Source organism: Drosophila subobscura, chromosome A (genome assembly GCF_008121235.1).
Source record: "Drosophila subobscura isolate 14011-0131.10 chromosome A, UCBerk_Dsub_1.0, whole genome shotgun sequence".
Classification (NCBI taxonomy): Eukaryota; Metazoa; Arthropoda; class Insecta; order Diptera; family Drosophilidae; genus Drosophila; species Drosophila subobscura.
This window is the reverse complement of record NC_048530.1, coordinates 5,997,104-6,019,783: the sequence shown is the minus strand read 5'-3', so window position 1 is coordinate 6,019,783 and position 22,680 is coordinate 5,997,104. Positions and strand designations below refer to the sequence as shown.

The 22,680-nt window shown below is 46.2% G+C and overlaps 5 protein-coding genes across 8 annotated transcripts; 3 read left to right on the top strand and 2 right to left on the bottom strand.

The window, feature by feature from the left end:
• The first annotated feature begins 134 nt into the window (after nt 1–134).
• LOC117903330 (gastrula zinc finger protein XlCGF8.2DB) lies at nt 135–5,631 on the top strand. Of its 3 annotated transcripts, none has more exons than XM_034815273.1 (7): nt 135–324; nt 635–789; nt 1,950–2,291; nt 3,596–3,728; nt 3,829–4,013; nt 4,082–4,661; nt 4,716–5,631. In XM_034815273.1, exons 2-7 carry the CDS (start codon nt 751–753, stop codon nt 4,973–4,975), a joined length of 1,539 nt encoding a protein of 512 aa, XP_034671164.1. In that variant the 5' UTR covers nt 135–324; nt 635–750; the 3' UTR covers nt 4,976–5,631. The 3 variants fall into 3 exon arrangements, with proteins under 3 accessions (XP_034671164.1, XP_034671163.1, XP_034671165.1); XM_034815272.1 differs by having other exon boundaries at nt 135–599; nt 724–789; XM_034815274.1 differs by lacking the exons at nt 135–324; nt 635–789; nt 1,950–2,291 and adding an exon at nt 3,281–3,425.
• An 888-nt stretch (nt 5,632–6,519) lies between these two features.
• LOC117894252 (nardilysin-like) lies at nt 6,520–9,722 on the bottom strand. Its single transcript, XM_034801209.1, has 4 exons — nt 9,673–9,722; nt 7,972–9,525; nt 7,620–7,904; nt 6,520–7,549 (listed from the first exon to the last, which is right to left on the bottom strand). Exons 1-4 carry the CDS (start codon nt 9,720–9,722, stop codon nt 6,520–6,522), a joined length of 2,919 nt encoding a protein of 972 aa, XP_034657100.1.
• Nucleotides 9,723–10,838: 1,116 nt separating this feature from the next.
• On the bottom strand, nt 10,839–21,559 carry LOC117903326 (copper-transporting ATPase 1). The gene is made up of 4 exons (XM_034815269.1): nt 20,137–21,559; nt 13,053–14,299; nt 12,200–12,985; nt 10,839–12,136 (listed from the first exon to the last, which is right to left on the bottom strand). Exons 1-4 carry the CDS (start codon nt 21,146–21,148, stop codon nt 11,360–11,362), a joined length of 3,822 nt encoding a protein of 1,273 aa, XP_034671160.1. The 5' UTR covers nt 21,149–21,559; the 3' UTR covers nt 10,839–11,359.
• LOC117903331 (ubiquitin-conjugating enzyme E2-22 kDa-like) lies at nt 15,851–16,671 on the top strand. The gene has a single exon (XM_034815275.1). The coding sequence runs from the start codon at nt 16,019–16,021 to the stop codon at nt 16,616–16,618; it is 600 nt and encodes a 199-aa protein (XP_034671166.1). The 5' UTR covers nt 15,851–16,018; the 3' UTR covers nt 16,619–16,671.
• LOC117903332 (replication protein A 14 kDa subunit A) lies at nt 18,373–22,662 on the top strand. 2 transcript variants are annotated; one of them, XM_034815278.1, is made up of 3 exons: nt 18,373–18,388; nt 22,148–22,416; nt 22,496–22,662. In XM_034815278.1, the coding sequence occupies exons 2-3, from the start codon at nt 22,177–22,179 to the stop codon at nt 22,595–22,597; spliced, it is 342 nt and encodes a 113-aa protein (XP_034671169.1). In that variant the 5' UTR covers nt 18,373–18,388; nt 22,148–22,176; the 3' UTR covers nt 22,598–22,662. The 2 variants fall into 2 exon arrangements, with proteins under 2 accessions (XP_034671169.1, XP_034671168.1); XM_034815277.1 differs by lacking the exon at nt 18,373–18,388 and having other exon boundaries at nt 22,092–22,416.
• Nucleotides 22,663–22,680: the final 18 nt, after the last annotated feature.

Sequence of the window (22,680 nt, the reverse complement as noted above, 5' to 3'; positions counted from 1 at the left end):
AGAAGATCAAAGTCGAGGAAAATTATTTTAAATTTACGGTTTACTTACAGTATATTTTTAAAATGAAAGGGTATATGTCGGTATATTTCCGAGGGTCTGTCGGTATGCGATATTTACGCAGTCACACTGGCGACGTCGGAGGCGAAAAAAAAATACAAAAAAAGAAATAAGAGCGCTGCTTCTTTTTTTATTTTTTTGGTTGTTTTGTGTGATTGTAACCCTACGCCGAAAAAGAAACAAATCAAGCAACAAAAATACGGAGCAAACTCAATAGCGACAACAAAAACAGTGGCATGTGCAAGTGCAAGGCAATCAAAAACAACGGTAAAGGGAAGAAGTGAGAGGAGCAAACGCAACAACAGAAATAGGAAGAGAAGAGCAGCAAGCGTGATATTATTTTTTGTGTAAAAAAAACCAAAGCAACATTGTTGTTACATATGGATGAACATACCATCATATGTAAAATTAGTATTTGAATTTCGTGAATCGTCACTTATTTAAGGTGCCAATTTGAAAGAGAAATTAATTTGTTTTTTGTAAAAGAATACACAAAATTAAAACAGTAAACTAAATAATTTCCAACCGGTAACTTTAGTTGATGTCTTCCTCGTCCCTCTTCTTCGCGCAACGACAGAAACAACAGTATCAGCAAGAATAAGAGTGAGAGAACCAAATCTGTGATTGCACGTTGTCCTGCTCCCGCCCACACTATTCCCACCAAGCTGGAAGAGGCGGAGGAGAAGCAGCGTCATGGACACTATCTGTAGGCTCTGCTTCCAAACAGCAACGGTAAGTGCTGCCTGGTCAGGATAAGAAATGATTACATTTTAGTTATTGATTTTAACTGTTTGCAAAGATGTGGGGGAATTTCTATGTGGTGGAGGAGGAGTTTAGGAATTTAACAATTGTGCGGGGATTCAGCTCTGCTGTGCTGCTGCGGCCACTGCTTAGGTGCTGTTTACGGTTGGGCATTGGGTGGGGGTTGAAAAGCGCGCGCATTGTTTTCCGTCTGCGTCTCTCATTCACAGCCAAAAGCTTTGATCGCTCGCACACATGTATTTACAAACATACACACTTACACATATGCGACCCCAAAAAACTATTGCCGAACATATTTATTTTTAGACACAAAAAAAAGTTGTTCAAGCCGACAACTTGAAAAAATATTATTTTTACATTTTGCTTGCGCACTGCCTGCGCTGGCCTGCTTACTTTTCTCTTTGACTCCTTTTCACCTCTCTACCTACCTCTGTTCCACTGTCCCCGTACGTCCCGCTCTCTATCCATGAACCACACATAAAGAAACACAGTGACAGCGGCACAGGGGTCACTAAAAATGTGTGATCCAATATGAATCTCGCTAACTGGAAACTGTTCCAACAGCAGCATAAAACCCTCAACTTCCGATTCCAAACAAACCCCCTTTTTAGTGATACATATCAGGACATACGCCCCTGCACTCTCGACGTTGGCAGAGTCAAAACAAAACACAAAAGCAAAAGAATAACAAAACGAAGAAGAAAGAAAATGAAATAACATGAAAAGAAAACAGCAACAAAATTACTTGCGCAAGATATATTAAATGGAAGGTGAGGCAGTCCCCCTATGCTGCTGAGCACATGAGCAAATGTTTTACGCTGTAGTGGAAATCCATACCTTCTAATATCTATACCTTCAACTTCTGCTGCCAGCGCAGAATGAGCATGTGTGTGTACATGTGTGTTTATCTTCTTGCTTGATATTTTTTTCTGTGCGGTGGAGGAATAAGTGTGTTGGTACCGGGTTGGTTAGTTTGGGTTGGGATGGGGGGATACAATAAATAAAACGTATTATGATTATTGCTTTTTGTTTTTATCAAAGCGAAAAGAAAAAGGCAAAACGCACTTTCCATTTTGGTCCAATTGGATACTCATTTCTTACTCTCTCCCTCCCTTTTTTTCTATTTACAGTTATTCCAAGTGCCCGGCTATAGCATACCCACGTGCGTACGCTGCTCTGAACAGCTGACAAACAATACAAACTTCCATCAAGCAGTGCGGGGGGCAGAAGCCGGATCGACTGCTGCTTCCGTATCGGCGGCTGTTGCAGCAGCCGCTGCCGCCGCTGTCGCATCGTCATCGACGTCCAGTGATAGCGACGTTGCTGCAGTGGCGCAGCAGCTGACGAACGGCAGTAATGCTGCTGCCGTCGCGGTGCTGCAGCTACACCAGCAGCAGCAGCATCAACAGCAACAACAAATGCAATCATCGAGCTCTTCCGAGAATCTACAATCGCAGGACGATTCTGAAGATGTAAGTTTAAGCTGATAAAAGCGAGACGGGTAGCGATTGCTCTGTCTAAATGCCACAGTGTTGGCAAACGTTACCCTCCCACGCACACACACACCAACATGGGCTGCACTTGCCCACGGTTATTCGAGTAAGGTGAAGCATTCACACGAAGTTTTTCTCTAAAGGTTGACTATTTTCTTTCATGTTATTTATTCGTTGCTTTACGCAGCGATTTCCTCACCTTACATAAATAAACCTTGCATTTGGCTGTTTACATTGTTTTTTTCGTGCTGTTTTCCATTCCTCTCTTACACATAACTGCACATGCTACTCCCACTCATACACACAGACAAGAATCAGCAGCAGCACATAAATATTCGCACATATATGTGGATACATACATACATATAGAAATACATGTGTACATATATTTGCTTGCACATTTGCCTCGCCTTGGCTCCTTCTGCTTCTTTACCCACTTCTTATTTTCCCCCGTTTCTTTGCCTGTTCTTTTGCGTTTTTTTCCACCATGCAACTGAGCTTTGCAGAGATAATATTTTGGCAATATTCGACGTACGAATACCCTACTAATACACTCCTGTGGTGCAAAGCCATGTGCAGTCATTTTAAACTGTAATTTGTTAAAATATAAATGAATCCGTTCACTCCTAAATATCTTCTATAATGTAACAGGGGACCCTAGTAGGTACTTATCGTCCGCAAATGGGAACATTTAAACTGAGTCTTGTGCCAATTGCACTGTGAGGGTATTCACTCTTCGACTTGCTGTGCACATGGCTGCTCATTTTCTTGTTTTCCTTTATATTTATATTTATACATACATATATACACATATATATGGTTATTTTTTTCTTCTTTTTTCATTAATATCTGCGCTCTGTCGATGCCAGCGTCGACGCTCAGCCTTTTTTGTGCGCGCTGTGTGTAAATCTAAGGCGAAAAAAGTTCATTTTTCGCTTGACGCTTTCTGTGTGCGGGTGGTGTGTGGCATGCAGTGCGTAGCATGCAACACAAAAAATCAAACAGAAAAAAAATATAATTATAGACTTGTCACAGGGAGAACAATTGCAAATAAACAAACTGAATTTGTACGGGGATTTGCAGTCCATATTTTTGGCAGCCAGCTTGTTGAGCGTGAGTTCTGTGTGTGTGTTCAAGCGAGTGCAACAGTGCTTCCAAAAATTGATAGTTAAAACTTCCCCACCCGCACTCACCGCACTGCCGCTATCCTCCTCTCACGCACTCACTTACTTACTGCGTTTGCGTCTTTTTTCTCTCTTCTCTCACTCTCGCCCGCGTCACAGGTGGATCTGATATTCAACGAGGAGGGCTCCTGTCCCCTGTGCAACAAGACGTTCTCGCGCAAATCCTCGCTGATGACGCACATACGGAACCACTCAGCGGAGCGCAAGTTTGTGTGCACCTACTGCAACAAAGGTAAGTGTGTGGTTGTATGTACACACATACCGCCCTTCTACTTTCTACCTATTCTAACTTCTAACCACCATTCTTCGACTTCTCTCCCTGTCAAACACAGGCTTCACACAGGCGGCCAATCTGCGCAATCATGAACGAATCCACACGAACGATCGTCCCTACCCGTGCGTCGACTGTGGCAAGACCTTTACACAGATCACGAACCTTAATAATCACCGGCGCCTGCACACAGGGGAGAGGCCCTTCGTCTGCAATGAACCCGAGTGCGGACGTAGTTTTGCCCAGGTGAGCAGTCTCAGCCCAAATGCCAAAATCATTAGAATTCAATGCTAAAAACCCATCGATTGCGGCAGGTGACCAACCTCAACAACCACATGAAGTCACACCACAAGGTGCAGCAATACTGCTGCAACGTATGCAACAAGAAGTTCACGCAGGTCACCTCACTGAATCATCACCTGCAGGCGCATGCCGGCGTCAGCGGCTACTTTTGTCCGCGCTGTCCCGATAAGACCTTCAAGCTGCAGTCACAGTTGCACACGCACATGAAGTCGCACGGACAGGCATTCCCCTATGAGTGTGGCAAGTGCGACGAGAAGTTCCTGCAGCAGGCCCACCTCGACCAGCACCTAAAGATGCACGACGAGTTCAAGTTCAAGTGCGACATTTGCCCCAGCAGCTTTAATCAGGACTCGCTGCTGAAGAAGCATGTGCAGCGGCATGTTGAGGGCCGCTATCTTAGTTGTCCGGTGGCCAACTGTACGGAATCGTTTGCCGTACGCCAGCACCTGTCCAAGCATTTGCTCACAAATCACTCCCATCACGAGCTACCGCCACCGAAGCGATCCAAAAAGACTGTCACGTTGCAGTCGCCACAACAGCCATTGGCGATGATAGGCCAGCCGCTTTCACTGCAGCACACGACGGGGCAGCGTAAGTAGTAGCTTTCATCTACCCTCTCAACATTCTAAAGGACTTCCCCTTTAGGTGGACGTCCGCCGAAGAATAAGAACAAGACGACCGGCAACTTGGCCGCCACGGCCATTAAGATTGAGATTAATGAGCCTCTACACAGCCAGCATATCATCAGCAGTGCCAGTGGCCTTTCCATCCAACAGCAGATCAACCAGCACATGCAACAGCAGGCGCAGCAGCAGCAGCAGCAACAACAGCAACAGCAGCAGCAGCAGCATCTACATCTGTCCATGGGTCAGGCGGTCAAGGCGCGCTTCATACCCACCAAGTAAATGATACTTGGTCTCTCCTCATAGCCCCCCTGCACACTCCTCGCAGTTGCTTGAAACTCCGCCAGTAGCCATCTCAATAGCCCGAATTAAATATCCTCCTCCCCAGTTTGCTATACTTATGTATATGCATATTTGTAAAAGATAGACAACACACATAGATACACGATTTGTGGGTCCGGCGGCAAGCTGCTGGTTCGGTTTGGTGTCTGTCTCCCAACCGCTGCTCAACCAAAGCAATAGACAAGCCAAAATGCACCACATCAAAAAGAGGAACAAACAACAAAAATCGCATGAATGCCGCACAATTTCGGTAGGCACGAAATTTAAATACTCTTTTGCAGTAGCAAAATTTAACTTAGCCCAAAAAGGAAACACTTCCATACAGTTTCTTCACGTTTTAAAGTGTTTTAAAGCGCATATTTCGACTGGAAATGGTGTGTCCAAAAGGGAATGCCAGTAGATGATACTCATTAATGATTTTATCCAATTTTGGAATACATTCTGTTATAAGCAAAAGAGTATTTTCAAACAGCATCAAAAATTAGGACAGACAGGACTAAAACAAAAACGGACTTCAAGCACGAACAAGAACAGGGGGAGTCAAACCAGTCTTATACAAATCGAATTGACATTTAAATTGTAATTTTAATGCAAAAGAAAATACAAATACACACACACACACGCAGAGGAATGAAACCAATTACCTAGAGTGAATGGTAATTATGCAAAAAGTAAACAAAAAACAACAATATTTGATTACATTTGGGATCTATTTATGTTATAAGAATTAGTTTAAGTGTTTTTATTTTTTTTTTTTTTAAATAAATAATTACAAAATAAACAAACGAACCTGAAACGAAGCAGAGCGAGAAAATGTTTATGTGTGGAGGCTTGGAAACTTTTTTGCAGCTTGGCACGGCAGGATGCGCAGGCGTAGGAGTATGTCGACGTCTGAAGGAACTGAACTTAATGTTGACGCACAGCCACACACTGATTGAATCGTTGCGCATGACGCACTTTTGGGCCACGCACTTACGTCAGGCCGCAGCCCGTCATTCGCAGGCTGTCTTGACGGCAGCAAGACAATAGCAACTCGACGACAAGGTGGCTAAGCCGTCTTAAGATGTTCATCCTACCAGGGAAGTTGAAGATTTTATCAAAGATCGGAATAAGTATAAAATATTTCATTTTCATTTAACATTTATTTATGCCTGGGCCATCAACTCTAGAGCCATACAAATAAAATGTGGAGCTCGTGTTTTATTTAAGGTTATACATAAACATTTGTTTCTTTGGGCTATTCCGTTAATAGTTGTATGTTTTATTTTGACATTTCGACTAGAGAATACACCAGAGGACCCTTGTGGCGGTTTTACTATTGAGTTTTCTATATGAGTTTTAGTGCATAATTTAATTTGCTCTTTGAACCTGATGCATTTTAGTCGCAATAATTATTTCATTTTGTTTTCAAGACACTTTGCCATGCCATAGCATATTTTGCAGTCTCTTGAGGGTTTTTTTTATGTGTTTTATGGATTTAAAATTTAATTTGAACTCAGTTCAGCTTGTGCGGCGGTGCGTTTAAGTGCCTCTCTTAGGCGTGCAACGCGTAGGTTCTTCCGGCTGTTAGGCGTTGATGTGGTGCATGGGTATGTGTAGAGGCTCGACTTGAAAGCATCGATATCCACAATGGCGTTTATATGGACGTCGTCCCTGGGCAGGAATACAAGGGAATTGGAGTTAGCCGAAGAGTTGGCGGTGGGTATATGTCCAATGACCTGGATCGATAGCTTTCGGTTATTATCGGCCTCCATGCCGTACAGGAAAGAAGTCAGATCCGCTTTGGTTACTGTGCGCAAGGCATCGGCCAGTTGTTGATTCCGATCAAACTGATACTCCCCATGGAGAATCTCATCCCAGTGGCGATTCGATGTCATATCTAGGTCCTGGTCAGGGGCGAGCAACGCCGCAACGAGCGCCGCCCTGAACTTCAGGAATCGCTTGGGCTTCAAGCTCTGGACAATCACCTTCGTCTTCATGCGGAAGAGCTCGATGTCACTCTCCAGTCCCATGGCTCCCTCGCCCGTTTCAAGTGTCGTTCCACCAATGGAGAAGCCAACAATGCCGTGGTGGAGGCGCACCTTAGTAAACAATCGTTTGCCCCGGTGTTTAGAAGCGCGTCTGCGCATAATGCGCACCAGTAACAGAAGTATGGCATGGACACACGTCGTATTCGGTCCGATTTGATAGTAGTTCATGACCACCGAATTGGAGTTCTGATTGTTGAGACTGTAGCAGCGAATGTAGGAGCTGCCCAGTGGCATTTTCTTCACCCGATCCTCCACAAAAAGGGGCTCGCGTATGGCACGACATTGCAGGCGACTGATTACGCCATTCAACACATTGCAGGCAGACTCCTCCGTGTAGTTGCCCTCACAGAGGGCATGGATGTAGAGCTCCTGATGGAACTTCTGGACAAACGTCTTAAAGTCCACCAACGTGATGCCGGCAATGCTCTTGTACTTGTCAATGTACAGCCAACGAGATTCCGCAATCAAACACTTGCGAATGTCCCTAACGGGTAGATGGTCATCTCATTAAGATTAAGATTAAGTTCCAAATGAACAACAATTTGTTCAGTTACCTGCACTGCATTCGCGGCATGATCAGTTCCTCAAAGAATTCGTTATGCAGACTGCCGCGTTCAAAGTACAGTGTACACTCCTCGAGATTGTCGGCAAAATTCACCATCGCCTGGGTGATGGCCTCCACCGCCAAATGGAGCTTATCGTTGTAGCCACGCACCTTGAGCTCGAGTCCCTTGTCGTGGGGAATGCAGGAGTGTGTTATGCCCGCGAGGGCAGCTGGGTGAAGCAGCTCGAGCAGCTGCCCCCCCAACAAGTTGGCATACAAGGAGCACATGGCACTTCTGAAAAGGATAAGGGATAAGGCATGCGTTGGGTTTGTACAGGATTAAGCTCCTTGTTCTGGCTTACTTTTTGGCACTCTGACGCACATGCGGAGAAACGAAATACAAGGAAAAAATGGCCTCGGGCTGGACAAAGGTGTCATCGAGTCGGTGCCACAGCTCACAGACGTTCGTATTCATCAGTCGCTGGGGTCCAGGTGATAGCTTCGGTTGGCCCTGCTCCAGCCAAAAGATCCTGAAGTCCTCGGCCACATAGGGATTGGGTTCGGGCAGCCACAGACCCTCAATGGGCTTCGATTCATCCCACATCTTCTGCCATGTGTCGGGCATGGGAACGTTTTCTTCGACCACATTCTTCGTAGTAATCGCCAGATTAAAGTCCAGTTGGTTCAGAGATCCAATCATTTCGGATATGTGCTGCTCGTTGTATTCGAGCCAGAGATCGCCGGCTGTAAGCACATCCTTCCCTGGAAAATATTTGCTGTTCAGCACCAGATGTGTGACATTCTCCAACGCCTCAGGTTGGGTGCGGAAACGGAAATTGTTGAACGCCATTGTCTGCAGATTGCCATACAAACGCCGCAGCAGCGCCGGTTCCGCGGCAGCGATGAGCTTTATGTAGGCAAAGACGGCGGCCAGCACCTCATCAATATGCTGGCTGCCCTCGTCGGTGAGGGTAAGGGACAGCTTGAACAGCGAGTAGATGCAATTCAGATCGAAGCTATCATCATCGATGCCCACAGTCAGAAATTCGGTCCAGTCGCGACTTTGTAGATACACACGGAGACTGCCAGGCCCCTTCTGGTCGAGCAGCGAGGTCACGAATTTGTCCGGCTTGCAGCGATAATACTGCCGGACACTGGGCAGCAGCCAAGCCAGGTCCAGACGGCAGATGCCATTCTCTGACTTGACAAAGAAAACCCGCTTGTGGAACTCTGCACGAAACGCATGGCGATAGTCGAGTCGCTCTGCGGTATGCATCGACTCGCTGTTGTTGACCGGTAATACGGAGAGGAGGCTGTAGATCGTCTGCTCCAGCTCCTCGAGGGGCATGCGTGACTGCAGGCATAGGTGCATGCGATTGGCCACAAAATTGTCGCGTCGCAGCTGTTCGATCATAGTGCAGAGCGCATTCTCGGGGTCCTGCCTCTGGAGATCCGATAAATTCTTCCAATCGTACTGGCCGTGCGGATAGTTGTCGGCGGCGAGGCTGGCCAGCAGCATATTCCGCATTGTGTTGCAGTCCTCGGTCTGCGTCCTTAACTCCGCCATTTGCGGCAGAAGCTCACGCTGCAGGGGCTCCCGTTTCATCAGCAGCGACTTCAAAATCATCAGACACGAGATCAAGTCCTGTTCGGGCAGCATAAAGTGAAACAGTGTCTTCTCGCGATCAGCTCCGCTGGCACACACGCCCTCTAAATTGTCCACAAGCGGCGTGAGGAGTTTATCTTTGCGCAGCAAATCCTCCAGTGCGTAGGACAGGCCCTTATATTTTGGCGGATCATGGAACGATCCGCTGTCGACTGTCAGGGCCAGGGCGAACGTTGCAAGCTCCCCGTCGGGCACCGGACTGGGATCCGAGATGAGCAAGGCGCGCAGTCCATTAAGCAGCTGCAGGCACCTACAAACACAAAGCAATTATATATAATAAAATTATATAAACTATTATAATTAAAAAAAATAATAATACATAATTGCTTCATGCCTACAAAAGCACGATTTAGCCCGGCATAAAGGCGCGCTTCTTGCGCATTTATTTTGCACTTACTTGTACTCCTTATTGTCGCCTGGCAATTTGTCTGGAATAAATGCTTCCATTTTCATAGCCTTGCATAAAGCCAATGTTCACCGACTGAATGGATATATGAGTTTACTTAATATTTGAGTGATTTGACAATTTCAATTCCAGTTTTGACATGGGCAAGTACATATCGATGGCAGTTTAGTGAATTTCAAACATCGAGTCCAAAAGCCCAATTTAAACTGGAACGTTATACAACACTGAATGGATTTTGAGACATTTAACTGGAAAGTTCATAGAAAAATGAATCCACTTTGAAGCATTAAATTGAATTAAAATATTAATTAGAAAACAAAACAGCAGCAAAAGAGCAAAAAAGAAAGCAAAATGAGTCGGCTCACGCGATATTTAAATATCTACTCGAATATCTATCGATATACACAGGGCTGCATTCACAAAAAATCAAAGCCCAGCGTCGCCATCTTGAAATTCGGATTTCTTGGAAATTACCCAAAACAAACAAATCCAAAACCAAAACCAAAACGAGCGAGGAGCAGGGTTTACTTAATTTGAATAAATATAAAAGTAAGTAGCAAAACATTCGAAAGCGCATGTGCAACGGCTAAATGGAAAAGGCCTCTCCTTTTCTGTTTCATGTCGAACCAGGAATGCATTATGCCGAAAGTAGGCGCTGATATTATTGAGCTTGGTTGTTCAATTGTTGAAAAAGCCACCACATTGCTGGCAAATGTCACCATGGACGCCATTCACTTCCTCGACAATGGGGACACAACCGAGAGTCTGGGTTTGAGCAACGGCCGTGTCCACACCATGCAGATGCGCGTATCTAATGGGCCAATTCAAATAAAAATAAACTGTTCATGGAAGACAGGAATTTGAAGAACAAATAAGTCAAATAAAGTCACAAATTGTATGCATTGAAGCTAACGTGTAGAACATTTTATTATTCCGTTTCAGTTTCAGCGGAGCACAAAGAACATGCGTTGTACCCTTGAGAGTCTAGGGACGCATAGGCATCGCATTGGTACGTGCCATGAGGCGAAGTATTCCTTGAGGTTTATTCAACTTCTCGCTAGTCTTTCTGTAGCCCATTGCCCACTCGAAAATGCTTTCAGTATCTGCGGTTTAAATTTATTTCTGCCTTGCAAACAGATGTACATACATACATAGTAAATTAATTACTGGTTTAATGATCGTGCAAAATTAACAATAAGTAACAATAGTTTCATGTCTTTGATGTCTCTTTTCTCTTGCCTTTTACGACCTGTCCTTTGTTCAGATGAACTTAATAATAGTACAAAATAACTTACGATATTAAACAAAAAAAAAAACAAAAAAATACAAAGGCTTTTAATATTTATGGGAGAAAAAAAAAACCCGAGATGCCTAACTGGATCATGGAAACAAAAAAAATAAGCGCGGGATATAACAATTATAATGATGAGGCGATTGCTGTGGATGAATGTGGGAGGGGATGTGGGCATCGATGGAGTCGGTTGGTAAATACAAAAATTGAATAAACATTAGGTGTGTATATGGGGGCATGTACATATATGCTCTATATGTACTTTGTATATACTATATACACATACGTATTATATTATGTCTCGTTCGTAATTTTCATTTCACTTTACACAAATTTATTACACTGCAAATTTGTTATGTCCTTTGGTCCTGCGTGCGGGCTTTCCATTCACAGCTTTTGAAGCTCTGTGCTGTCGCTCAGGTAGCGACTTTTGACGATTTTGGTGCGTCCTTCGTACTGATCCTCGGCATCGAGTAGTCCCTCCTCATGCTTGTCCGTCGATGAGTGACCGCCAATGGCGCCGTTTCCTTGCAGAAAAATGCGCGAAATGAGCGAAGTGTTGGAACGCTTGAAGGCCAAGCGCTTGCCACCGACCTCGGGCAGATCGTCGAGTCCGCGATGCAGCGACAGATTGTCCAGCTCCGACTCCGATGATGAGCCATTGCGACGCGCCCGCTCGGCGGCCAGATGCGCCTCATACTCGGCCGTGCGCAGTGTCTTGGCCGTCGGCTTGCGATACATTTTCAGTAGCAGCGAGGAGCACACAACGCTCACCGAACTGGCCGCCATGGCCACCGAGGCCATCCACGGCAGCAGGGTGAAACCGTACGGGGCAAAGAGCCCACTGGCCAGCGGTATGCCCAACAGATTGTACATGCTGGCAAAGAAAAAGTTATAGCGTATGCGGCGCACTGTGCACCGCGAGAGATCCAGGCAGGCGACAACATCCAGCAGATCGTTGCGCATCAAAACAATGTCCGCGGCCTCGGCAGCCACATCTGTGCCAGCGGCTATCGTGATGCCCACATCGGCCTGCGCCAGCGCTGGGCTATCGTTAACGCCATCCCCGACCATGGCCACGCGAATGCCGCGCTGCTGAATCCTTTGAATTTTTGCCACCTTATGGGATGGCAGCACCTCGGCATAAACAGTGCGTATGCCAACCTGTTGAACAAGGTAAAACCAATTAGGATTCAGATGAATTATTTTATGGCTGGGTCCTCCTACCTCTCTTGCTATGCTCGCTGCGGTGTTCTTGTTGTCGCCCGTCAGCAGGACCACATCGATGCCCATACGCTTGAGCGTGTACACGGCTAAGTGTGCCTCCGGCTTGACCATATCCGAGACGGCAAACATGCACACCAGCTGCCCGTTCAACGCACACAGCACCGCCGTGTGGCCCTTGCGCTCCTCGTGCGTCATACAATCGCCAATTTCCAGCGGCACTTCAATGGCATTCCGCTGCATCCACTCGCGATTGCCAATCAGCACTTGTATCTCCGGGCCATCGATTAGCTTCTGTTCCACTCCGACAACGCCCTCGATGGCCAGCAGCTGCTGCTGTGCCACTTCCATGGACTTGCGCACATCCCGCTGTGGCATTAAATGCTCCACACTGGCCCCATTCTCCACATTGATTGAGCTCTGTGGATGCTGGCGGTACAGATTCTCATAGTTGATGATCCGCTCCGCATTGCAGGCCTGTCGCAGCGTCTGCTCATAGTTGGAGACGCTCACACGAATGCCACAGCCAGGCACTGCCTGAAAATGGGAACTCTTGCCGAAATTGCCGCCCTGCTGGGCAGTGCCAACGGGTCCCACGCTCAGCATATCCTTGGCAAAGAGCACAATGGCCGAGGCAATGGGATGTTCGCTGTTCTGTTCGGCAGCACCCACAATGGTCAAAGCACGGGCCAGGCTGCACACCTGTGGTGGCACGAACAGGGTCACCTTGCTGGTCATCGGCGTGCCATGCGTGATGGTTCCCGTCTTGTCAAACACCACAGTTTTCACCTGTAAGAGAAGGGTCAGCTTATCGCTCAGCAGCAGCTCGAGAGAAACTATTCGAAATAAAACCCACCTTGTGCGCATTCTCCAATGCAGTGGCACCCTTGACCAGCACACCATTGATGGCTCCGGTGCCCGTGGCCACCATTACGGCTGTGGGCGTGGCCAGGCCCAGGGCGCAGGGACAGGCAATGGCCAGGACACTCAGCGCACACTTGAAGGCATAGCTAACGATTATCGTGTTCCGATCCATGTGCATCTTGTGCTCCATGGCCACGGGCACCAGATCGGGATTCGCGAAACCAATGATTATCCATGTGATTAGCGTAATGCTGGACACAACCACCACAAAGGGCACAAAGTAGCCGGCAATGCGATCCGCCAGCTGCTGAATGGGCGCCTTGCTCGTTTGCGCCTCCTCCACGAGGCGTACGATCTGCGCGAGCGTCGTATTCTCTCCCGTGTGCGTAGCCTCGACCAATAGCACACCGTTCTGATTGATGGAGCCACCGATGACAACGGCCCCCTTGCGCTTGGCCACCGGCATGGATTCGCCCGTGATGAGGGACTCGTCGCAGGTCGAATGGCCATAGAGGACCTTGCCATCGACTGGCACCTTGGCGCCGGGAATCACCTTGAGGATGTCCCCACGCTGCACATAGTCCACGGAGATGACCTTCTCGCTGACAATGTCAAAGTCCGGCGAAATCTCCACCAGCAGGGCATCGGCGGCTTTCAGGGAGAGCAGCTTGGACAGCGCCTCCGATGTTTTGCCCTTGGCAATGTGCTCCAGCCATCGTCCCAGCGAGATGAAGATTAACAGCATGGGCGGCGTGTCGAAGAACGTCAGCGGTGAGCTGTTCTGCTCCAGGAGGACGGCGGCAATGACCACCGCCACCGAATACACATAGGAGATGGTGGTGACCATCGAGATGAGGACATCCATGTTGGTGGTGCCGTGCTTGATGGCCCTGTACGACTGCACATAGAAGTGAAAGCCGCCGAAGAACTGCACAGGCGTCGAGAGCAGAAACATAACCAGATTCTCCATCGAGAGGCCCGGCACCAGGCAGCACATGTTCGCGTGCCCCTTGTCGTTCATCTCCAGCATGAAGTAGATCATCGCCACCATGCAGGGACCCCCAAAGACCAGAGAGACGAGGAATGCGGTCCGCCACTTGCGTATCTCCTCCTTGTGCTCCAGATAATTGTGGGCCATCTTGTCGCGGCCCGTCATCAGCTTGGCCTCGAATCCGAGACCCTCGATCGCCTCGCAGATGCTCCGCGGACCCGTGTCCTCGGTGTTGTAGCGGAATTTGCCTGCAAACGGAAGAAAGAGAGGGTGAGTGAGTACAGAAGCGGTCATCATGTGCATATGTGGTTACAATAATGGACGAAAATAGTGTGGCAGGTTCTGCATTCACAGCTGAGTGCAGTAGGCCCCGCATCTACTGCTGACAGTAGCGGGCAACAGGTTCTGCATGTACAGCTGACAGTAGAGGGCATAAAAAGTGAATATTCCTCTTGCTGTATTACAGTGGTGGTCATTAAGTTGATGAAGCTTGTAGTTCTAAGAGTTGGAAATGGAACTACAGTAGCGGTTATCATGTGACTATGCCTTGCGGAGTTCAGCTACAGTGCCAGTGCTACAGCCACATAAATAGGACCATAAACATACAAAAATAGGTGAACGGTGATGAAAAATTATGGAAAACTTGAACTTTAGCCAGCTAAATCTTCAGGTACATAAATTTAAAGAATTAATCAGACATTTTCCTTGAGTTGCAATCATTATATTGTGGCATATTCGAAGCATGTCCATGTCTTTGTACAAATTGGCACACTTTCAATGCGAGTTCCAGCCATAAAAGTTAACACAGTCACGGTTAAGGGAATTGTTTAGATTAAAACATTAAACATTGCACTCTGTACGTACAATCCCCTATGTATTTAAGAGGTTTATTTCTACTATTTACATAGTTTTCGCTAGTTATTGTTCCTTATCTCAAGCACGCACACATATGTATGTATGTATGTATGTACATATGTACAAACAACGATCATTTCCATGCACGATTATTTGTACATATGTACAAGCTGAATTTCATCATAGAATCACAGACTGCCATTTCTGGCTGCTGTTATCCATTTTATGCCCGACATGTAGTCTAATCTTGGAAATGGCCAAATGCCGGCTCTCCAATGGGAAACTGGAAAGTGGAAACTGGAGTATGATGCGAGCCCCCCAACCGGTTCCAACTGAGATCGGGATCAGAGGCAGGCAGATTATTTTCTGGCTACGATTTGCATTGGCATGTGGCTGCTGGCATCGAAGCGAAAGCCACTCCAAAGCCCAGAAGCACCTTCCATGGCCCGCTTTCCGTTCGTGGAATATCGTTTGCCGTTTGCTTTGCAATTGTAGCCACCCGACATCGATAAGATAATGTTTCAACCTTGTCATCATCCCCCACTGCACTGGGAGCAGCAGCAGCGACAGAACTCTGCTTGTATTCTGCTGCTGTCGATAATTAAAATGTTGCCAGTGCCGCAAGAAAATTGAAATTGCGAATCTCTTTGCACATCTGCTCTGTAGTTCTGTAATGAATACGAGTAGTTCCCCGTTCGAAGGGAACACCCAATCTCCACAGAAAATGTGTCATATTAATGATTTTGTTTCGTTTTCTGAGTAAATCTAAATGCAAGAAATGCTGAAATGTGGATGGGTCTTCCACCACATGAGAGAGAAAATCTGGCCATATATTATAGCGTTTTAATATTGGAAATATTCGAAGCCATTAAACAAATGAATGCAAACTGACTTTTTATAGGAGAGTGTTGATAAATCTGTAATCGTAGCAGTTAGACTTACAAGTCAGTTGCAAAACATTACGGAAACTCAAAAATAGTTCTTGTTTCGTGTCACTAGTACGTATGAATATTACTTAAATTCTCAGTAAACAAATTCCAACATTCGGCAACCGGTTTATGCGCAACAAAATTTGAAAATATTTGAGAACTACAGAACCTACACCGACCAGCATGGAGGATTTGGCATTGTTTCGTATTAAGCGGGAATTCCAGGAGGTCATGAGCAGCGAGGTGATCACACAGTGTTCCATAAAGATCGAGCTGGTCAATGACAATTGGACAGAGCTGCGCGGCGAGATAGCTGGGCCCCCAGACACACCATACGAAGGGGGGAAGTTTGTGCTGGATATTAAGATGCCGCACAATTATCCCTTTAGACCGCCAAAGGTTCGTTTTGTAACTGCCATCTGGCATCCCAACGTCTCATCGATGACTGGCACCATTTGCTTGGACATTCTCAAGTCCAACTGGGCTGCGGCCATGTCCCTGCGCACCATTTTGCTGTCCGTGCAATCCCTGCTGGCCTCTGCCGAGCCCGATGATCCCCAGGACGCTGTGGTTGGCCGTCAGTTCCTGAGAAACTACGATATGTTTCAGATGACTGCAGAGCACTGGACGAACGCGTACGCCGGCGGACCGCATTCTTTTCCCGATTGTGATGCCAAAATTCAACATCTCAAGGATTTGGGCGTGGAAGAGAATTGTGCGCGCAGTGTCCTCTCCAAAGAGGACTGGAACTTGGAAAGTGCCGCCGCGTGGCTGTTCCGTTAGGTTGCCAAGCCCACAGTTGTAGCTCAATTGTCAACACTCGTGAATATCTAGTAAAATATCGAATCATAAAGTTTATAAATACACATGGATATAGACTTTTGTCTTCGTAGTCATCGCTGGAGTCGTCCTACACCCTACAACGATGCGTTAATAAATAGGATGAGTAGCTTGAGTAGCTAAATCCCAGATTGTAATCGATAATTATCGATATTCTTCGATGGATTTCGATTTTTTAGCAAATCGCAGAAGTGTTTCACATTTAAAAATCACAATATATGTACATACATATGTAAAAATCTACAATAGGAAATCAATTCTGTTAACAGACGATAACTTAGTTATCGTTCAATTAGCAGGTCAATCAGAGACCGAGACCCCTGTATCGATCGAGGTGTTCGTGTGCAAAAATCGTACAAGGATTATATGCATAGATAAAATAGTGTTTGCTATCTCCAGTGGAAGAGTGACAATTAATGCTAATTATCATCGATAATGATCATCGATCAATCTTCCAATGGCCAAAATGCCGATGACACTCGCCGACCCAATCCCCCCCCTACAAAGGCTTACAGATTACAGTTCCTATATTTGTATCTGTGTGTGTGTTTTTGGTTGGTGTTCGTTGAAGTTTTTTCGCATCTTATCGCTTGCGATTCGTTGATACAATTTTAGAACATTTTCAATTTGAATTGCCCCTCTGCCCCTCCTCCAGCCAGCACACATATTTGCTTGTTTGTGTTGTTTCCAAGCAGCAGCGTCGTGTCGTTGTCGTCGTCGTCGTCGTCACTTATCGATTCTGCTACGACTCCTCGCCCCATCTGATAAGCATCGGCGGCAGGTAAACATATGTTTTACCCAACAAATTTACAAGACCAATTTCGACTACCGAACTGCCAGAGTTGGAAAACAAGCAGCAAACAAAAACCCAAGTGCAAGTTAAAGTTAAAGTGGAACACTAACCGAAACAAAGAGCAAAGAAAACTAACTGGAACTAACATGAGCAGTTTACGATGTTCACGAGTCTAATTATAAATGTATGATTAGTGGCTCTGCTCCGATTTGGAATGCACACAAACATGGGGCATGCTACAATTCAAGACATCGTATAATCATACAAATTGTACATCACATATAAATTCAATAATAGAAAAAAGATTACCGGTTAAACCTAGAGATACTGAAAAAAGACGAGGGAGAGAGGAAAGTCCACAGCACATTGTGAACGGTCTCTGAAAGTCAGGAAAATCTGGAAAATAGTTGAGTGATCTTTGTAGATGTACATTTCTACCTCTCTTATCCGACAAATCTATCATTATGTCAAAAGTAAAATACTGGAAATTCCACGAAGTTCCCTCTGAAAAGAGTATGCATTTAACTCGTCGCAAGAAATGAGCGTGAAACCATTATGAAATGTGTACAAACAAAGTGTCGTTGCGAGAGAGTTACGATAGGGTGACGCTTCCTTAAATTCTCTTAGCACGAGCGCGCAAGAGTGGGATAACTAGTGCGACTACACACAACCATATTAACCGTTAACCTATACAATCTTTTGTCTGTCCTGTTCTCTGTCTAGCCCTTTAACTATGTATTTACTCCGTGTGAAATGAAAGTGAGGAAAAAGATTGAAAGCTGAAACGTAGGCTCCACAGCTACATACATACATACGTACAACGATACGTAAAGGCATTCGAGTGGAAACCAGTTTTATTGCAATCATAATTATATTTGCCATACGCGAGTATAAGCTTAACTTTTATTTTTGCTTTTTTGTCGCTGCCGCACGTACGCAAAGCGGATTTCAAGGGGAAACAAGAATTTGAAATCGGTTTGTGGATCAAATTAAGTTTGCTAAACCCCATTGCATAATCGGGCAGGGCTGAAATTTGGAATGGATATCTGCGAGAGACAAGGCAAAGGCAGACTCCAAACAAAAACTGTAAATCAAAGTGGAAGGTGAATGGCACTGGAAGTGTAAGTTGGGTTGGAAATGTTGGAAATAATTTCTTCGGTTCGTGGTCACGCATGTAAACAACAAGAGCGTCAGCGGCAGCAGGAGTGGCCGGAAGGGGGAATGCGAGCCGTCTACATACTGCTCTCTTTCGCCCCAGACAATGGAGTGATTATTTATATTTCGAGAGCAGACAGTGGCGGTAAAAATATTAGTCATACTTCCAACAATAAAAGATATGTATGGTATGTACATAGCTCGATCTGCTAGTGATCGAAAGATTTAGACCTAACCGGTTTTACTTTTACTATAATTATATGCTGTTTTTATTTTCTTTGTGGGAAACAACTCCTAGGTGCTGCCAATTATTTGGCCCGCTGCTGTACGATGCTTGAGAGGCTCTTTCACTTTTCGTTTGGTCTTTGTTGTTATAATTTGCTTTTGTTTCGTGCAAAAGTTGGGCTTTTGATTTCAAGGCTTATGCGCTGGCGTGTGTTGTTGCTGTTGCGAGGCGACTCAGCGGGGCGGGGGTCTTTTAACTTTCAATACTTCGATTGCCAAATCACGAGCAATGGGAACAAAGAACACACCCTCCACTCCCACTCCCACACACACACACACACACATACGCATTATGCTTTGTTGGTCGCTGCTTGTAATGAACAAAAACAATTTTAATCGTTTTTTGATCCTATTTAATTGCGTTTAAATGTACTGTCCCGCTCACTCTTGAGGCAATCGGCCCTACCCGCATTCTTCACTTATTGCAATCAGTCATCCTCTCTCGATGAATAGCTCTCTTTTTCGCTCTCTCTCCCCCAGTCACTCGTGAGATAATCATTGCTCTGCCCCTCCCGTTTCCCGCTCTTCCTGTCCCACGCACTGCGCCTAGCGTTCACTAACCCAGATAGCTGTACTTCAATATACTCACACTCACACACACACTAGTAAATACTCTAATCTGGATTCTTCCTAAGCGTATTAATGAAAGCTGAGGAGACCCCATTGTCTCTCTCATGGCAGATTCTGGGCAAGTGAGAGTGGACATTCCTCACCCTGTACCCATTGCACCTTGCATGTTTTCTTTGTAGGAATTTTCACTTGAACAAAAAGCAATGGCAATTGCAAACAAACACAACACGTTCCATATCATTTTACAATAAAAACAATTAATTGCAGAGCTCTGGTTTCAGTGTTCAATTGCCTGTGTCTGTGCCACGAAAACGAGTTACTGCACATACTACATGGGAACCTGTGCGTCTGCTGCTACAAAATAAAAACAACAAATATTCTGCCAGCTGTTTTAATTGGGCGTTTAGTGGGTGGTGGGTTGAGGGAAGGGGGAGGAATACGCAACAGGTGCCCCGGCTGTTGGTGGCGTGCCAGGTGCTCTAGATCCAAGTTGGTTGCTTGGGCTTATTGTTATATAATCGGGGCTCGAGGCATCAATTGCACTTGTGGAATGCCACCAATACAAGCACTGGAACGGTCATTTATGTGTGTGTGTGTGTGTATGGTGGGTTTCAATAGCGCGTGGAGTGTGTTGGATTTCCTTGGGGATTAAACTTACCGCGTTTCGTCATCAGCGTCACCGATGCCGCCGTCACTCCTCGCACCTTCAGCACATGGCTCTCGATCTTGTTGACGCACGAGGCACAGGTCATGCCACCAATCTCCAGCTCCACCTCCGCCTCCCCGTTGTTCGGCTCGTTAATCAGCTCGGTGGGGAAGCCCAGCTCCGTGATGGACTTGGCAATGTTCTCCGCCGTCAAGACATTCGCATTGAACTTGACCTCCGCCTTGGCGGCCAGCAGGGCCACCAGTATGCTGTCCAGGCCGTAGATCTTCCGGCAATGCTTCTCGATGGCCGCCACACAGCTGGCGCAGGTCATGCCGCGTATGTGCAGGAAGACTTTTGTGAGTGCCTCCTGTTCCACGGGTATTGCTGTGGCCGTGCCATTCTGTGCGTGCTTCTTCTCCGGTGTTGTTTCCCTGCGGGGCGACTGTCTGGGCGAGGGGGCGGCGGGACTTTTGGTCTTCGGGGTGGACGGACGACTGCTGCTGCCCTCACTGGTGGCCGCCGCCGCCACGCTCGCCTCAAAGCCCATGTCATCGATGAGTTCCGCTATTTGGTCGGGCGTCAGCTGACCGGGATCGTACTGGACGCGGGCGTTCTTGGCCGCCAGCTGCACCTCGATGTGCTGGATGCCTGGCTTGGTCCCAATATTCCCCTCGATATTCCGCACACACGACTGACAGGTCATGCCCACCACCCGAATATTGGTCAGTGCTGTGTTGTAGCTGCACTCGAAGCCCATATCGTCGATGGCCTCGGCTATCTGCGGTGGATCGATGAGGCTGGCATCGTAGTCAAAGTAGCCGGCATGCTCCTCGAGCACCACCCGAGCGACGAGCACCCCCGCTCGCTTGCCAATGTGATCCTGTATGTTGCGCACGCAGGACTGGCATGTCATGCCCACAATGGGCAGGCGGATGCGGGAGGGAGTCGCATGGCTGGTTAACTGGTCCGTACTCTGCCCTTCGATGACGGGTACATGATTGGCGTTCTCCTCGTCATTCATTTTGCATTTGCATTTCCAATTTTATTTGAAATTTCCTTTGTTTCCAGTGCGCGGTACGTGTAGAAGGAGGAGTAGGAGGATCTATTACTATTGTATGACTGTGTGTGTGTAATTATCGCGGGGCGGCTCTCACTTCCAGACTCTTCTCTATCGCGGACACTCTCGTCTTGTTACAAAACTCTGCGTGTTCGTGTGTGCGTTTGTTTGTGTGTCCGATTTGATGACCGGAGCGAATATGCGTACTACTCCCGTCTGGCCACTCACTTATCAATTTGTCAAACTTCACACGAAACACCAAACAATTCTCGCGTATTTGTTTGTATTATGCATTATGTACACACAAAATCTGTTTCATTTTCTAATTAGCGCGGCCAGCTGTTACTGTCATGGTCCCGTTGTTCGCACGGCACGCAACCAGTGTGACCGGGGACTTATCGATTAAGTATACCGTCTGGCGCTCAGAAAAATATCTTCTCACTTTGAAAATATGCCGTAAATATACCAAAGAAAATCATATTCCCCAATTCTGCTGTTCTATTTAATATAACAAGATAGTTGGGACTTTAAACACTAAAGTTATAGTTTTACCCGATTGTTTAACAATTTTCTACTCGATTAGCTTATTTTAAAGGTTAGTTTTAATGTATTGTCTTTAAAAAAAGGTTTAAAAAATGTAAATACAACACTACTTTCTTTTTTTTTGACATACTAACTACTCGCTAACTACAAAGTTTCTACATATCAACAAAATATTGTTTGGAAAAGTAAATCTGCATGAAATACAGTGAGTGGGAATGCAATCATGTCATTTATTAATATATCCCACCACGAAAAGAGAGTGTCTAGGTACGAACACAAAGCACAAGTTTGGCAAGCCATGTTTTGAATAACTTCAATCGATATTTACCAGATCCACTCAGCAATATTTTCATTGTTGCCACCACGGGTCACACTGTTTGGCGCTCTTTCTTGTTGTCGCAGCAATTTCGCAATTTTCATTTGTAAACTCAATTAAAAACTAAACTAAAATGATGGAACCCTTTGATCCACGCTCAATCATCAACGGCAGCATGCTGAAACAGTTTGCCGGCCAGACCGTCAGTATTATGGTGCGCGTGGAGAGTGTCGCCGGCTCCACGCTGCTGGCCAGTTCCACAGACAATCATAAGCTGCGCATCAATCTGTCCACCGATCTGGATGCGGCCCAGGGTGCTTGGGTCGAGGTGATTGGTGTGCCTCACGGTGCCGATACCATACGTGGCAAGGAGGTAAGCTCTATCCTCTAACTCCACCATCCACTAATTTATCGCTCATTTTCCCTGACGCCTTTTATTTTCTTGCTTGCAGGTCATTGAATTTGGCGGCGAGAACATTGATTTTGATGCGGATGGCTACAACGGCGCTGCACATTTGCTGAACAATGTCAAATCGTTCTACCGCAGCGGCTGAGGCTGATCCAGCAGTTTGAGCCCATAATTAATGTACTTTTCTTTGAATTAAAAATAAAATTTAAGCAAACTTTGTTGTTGTTT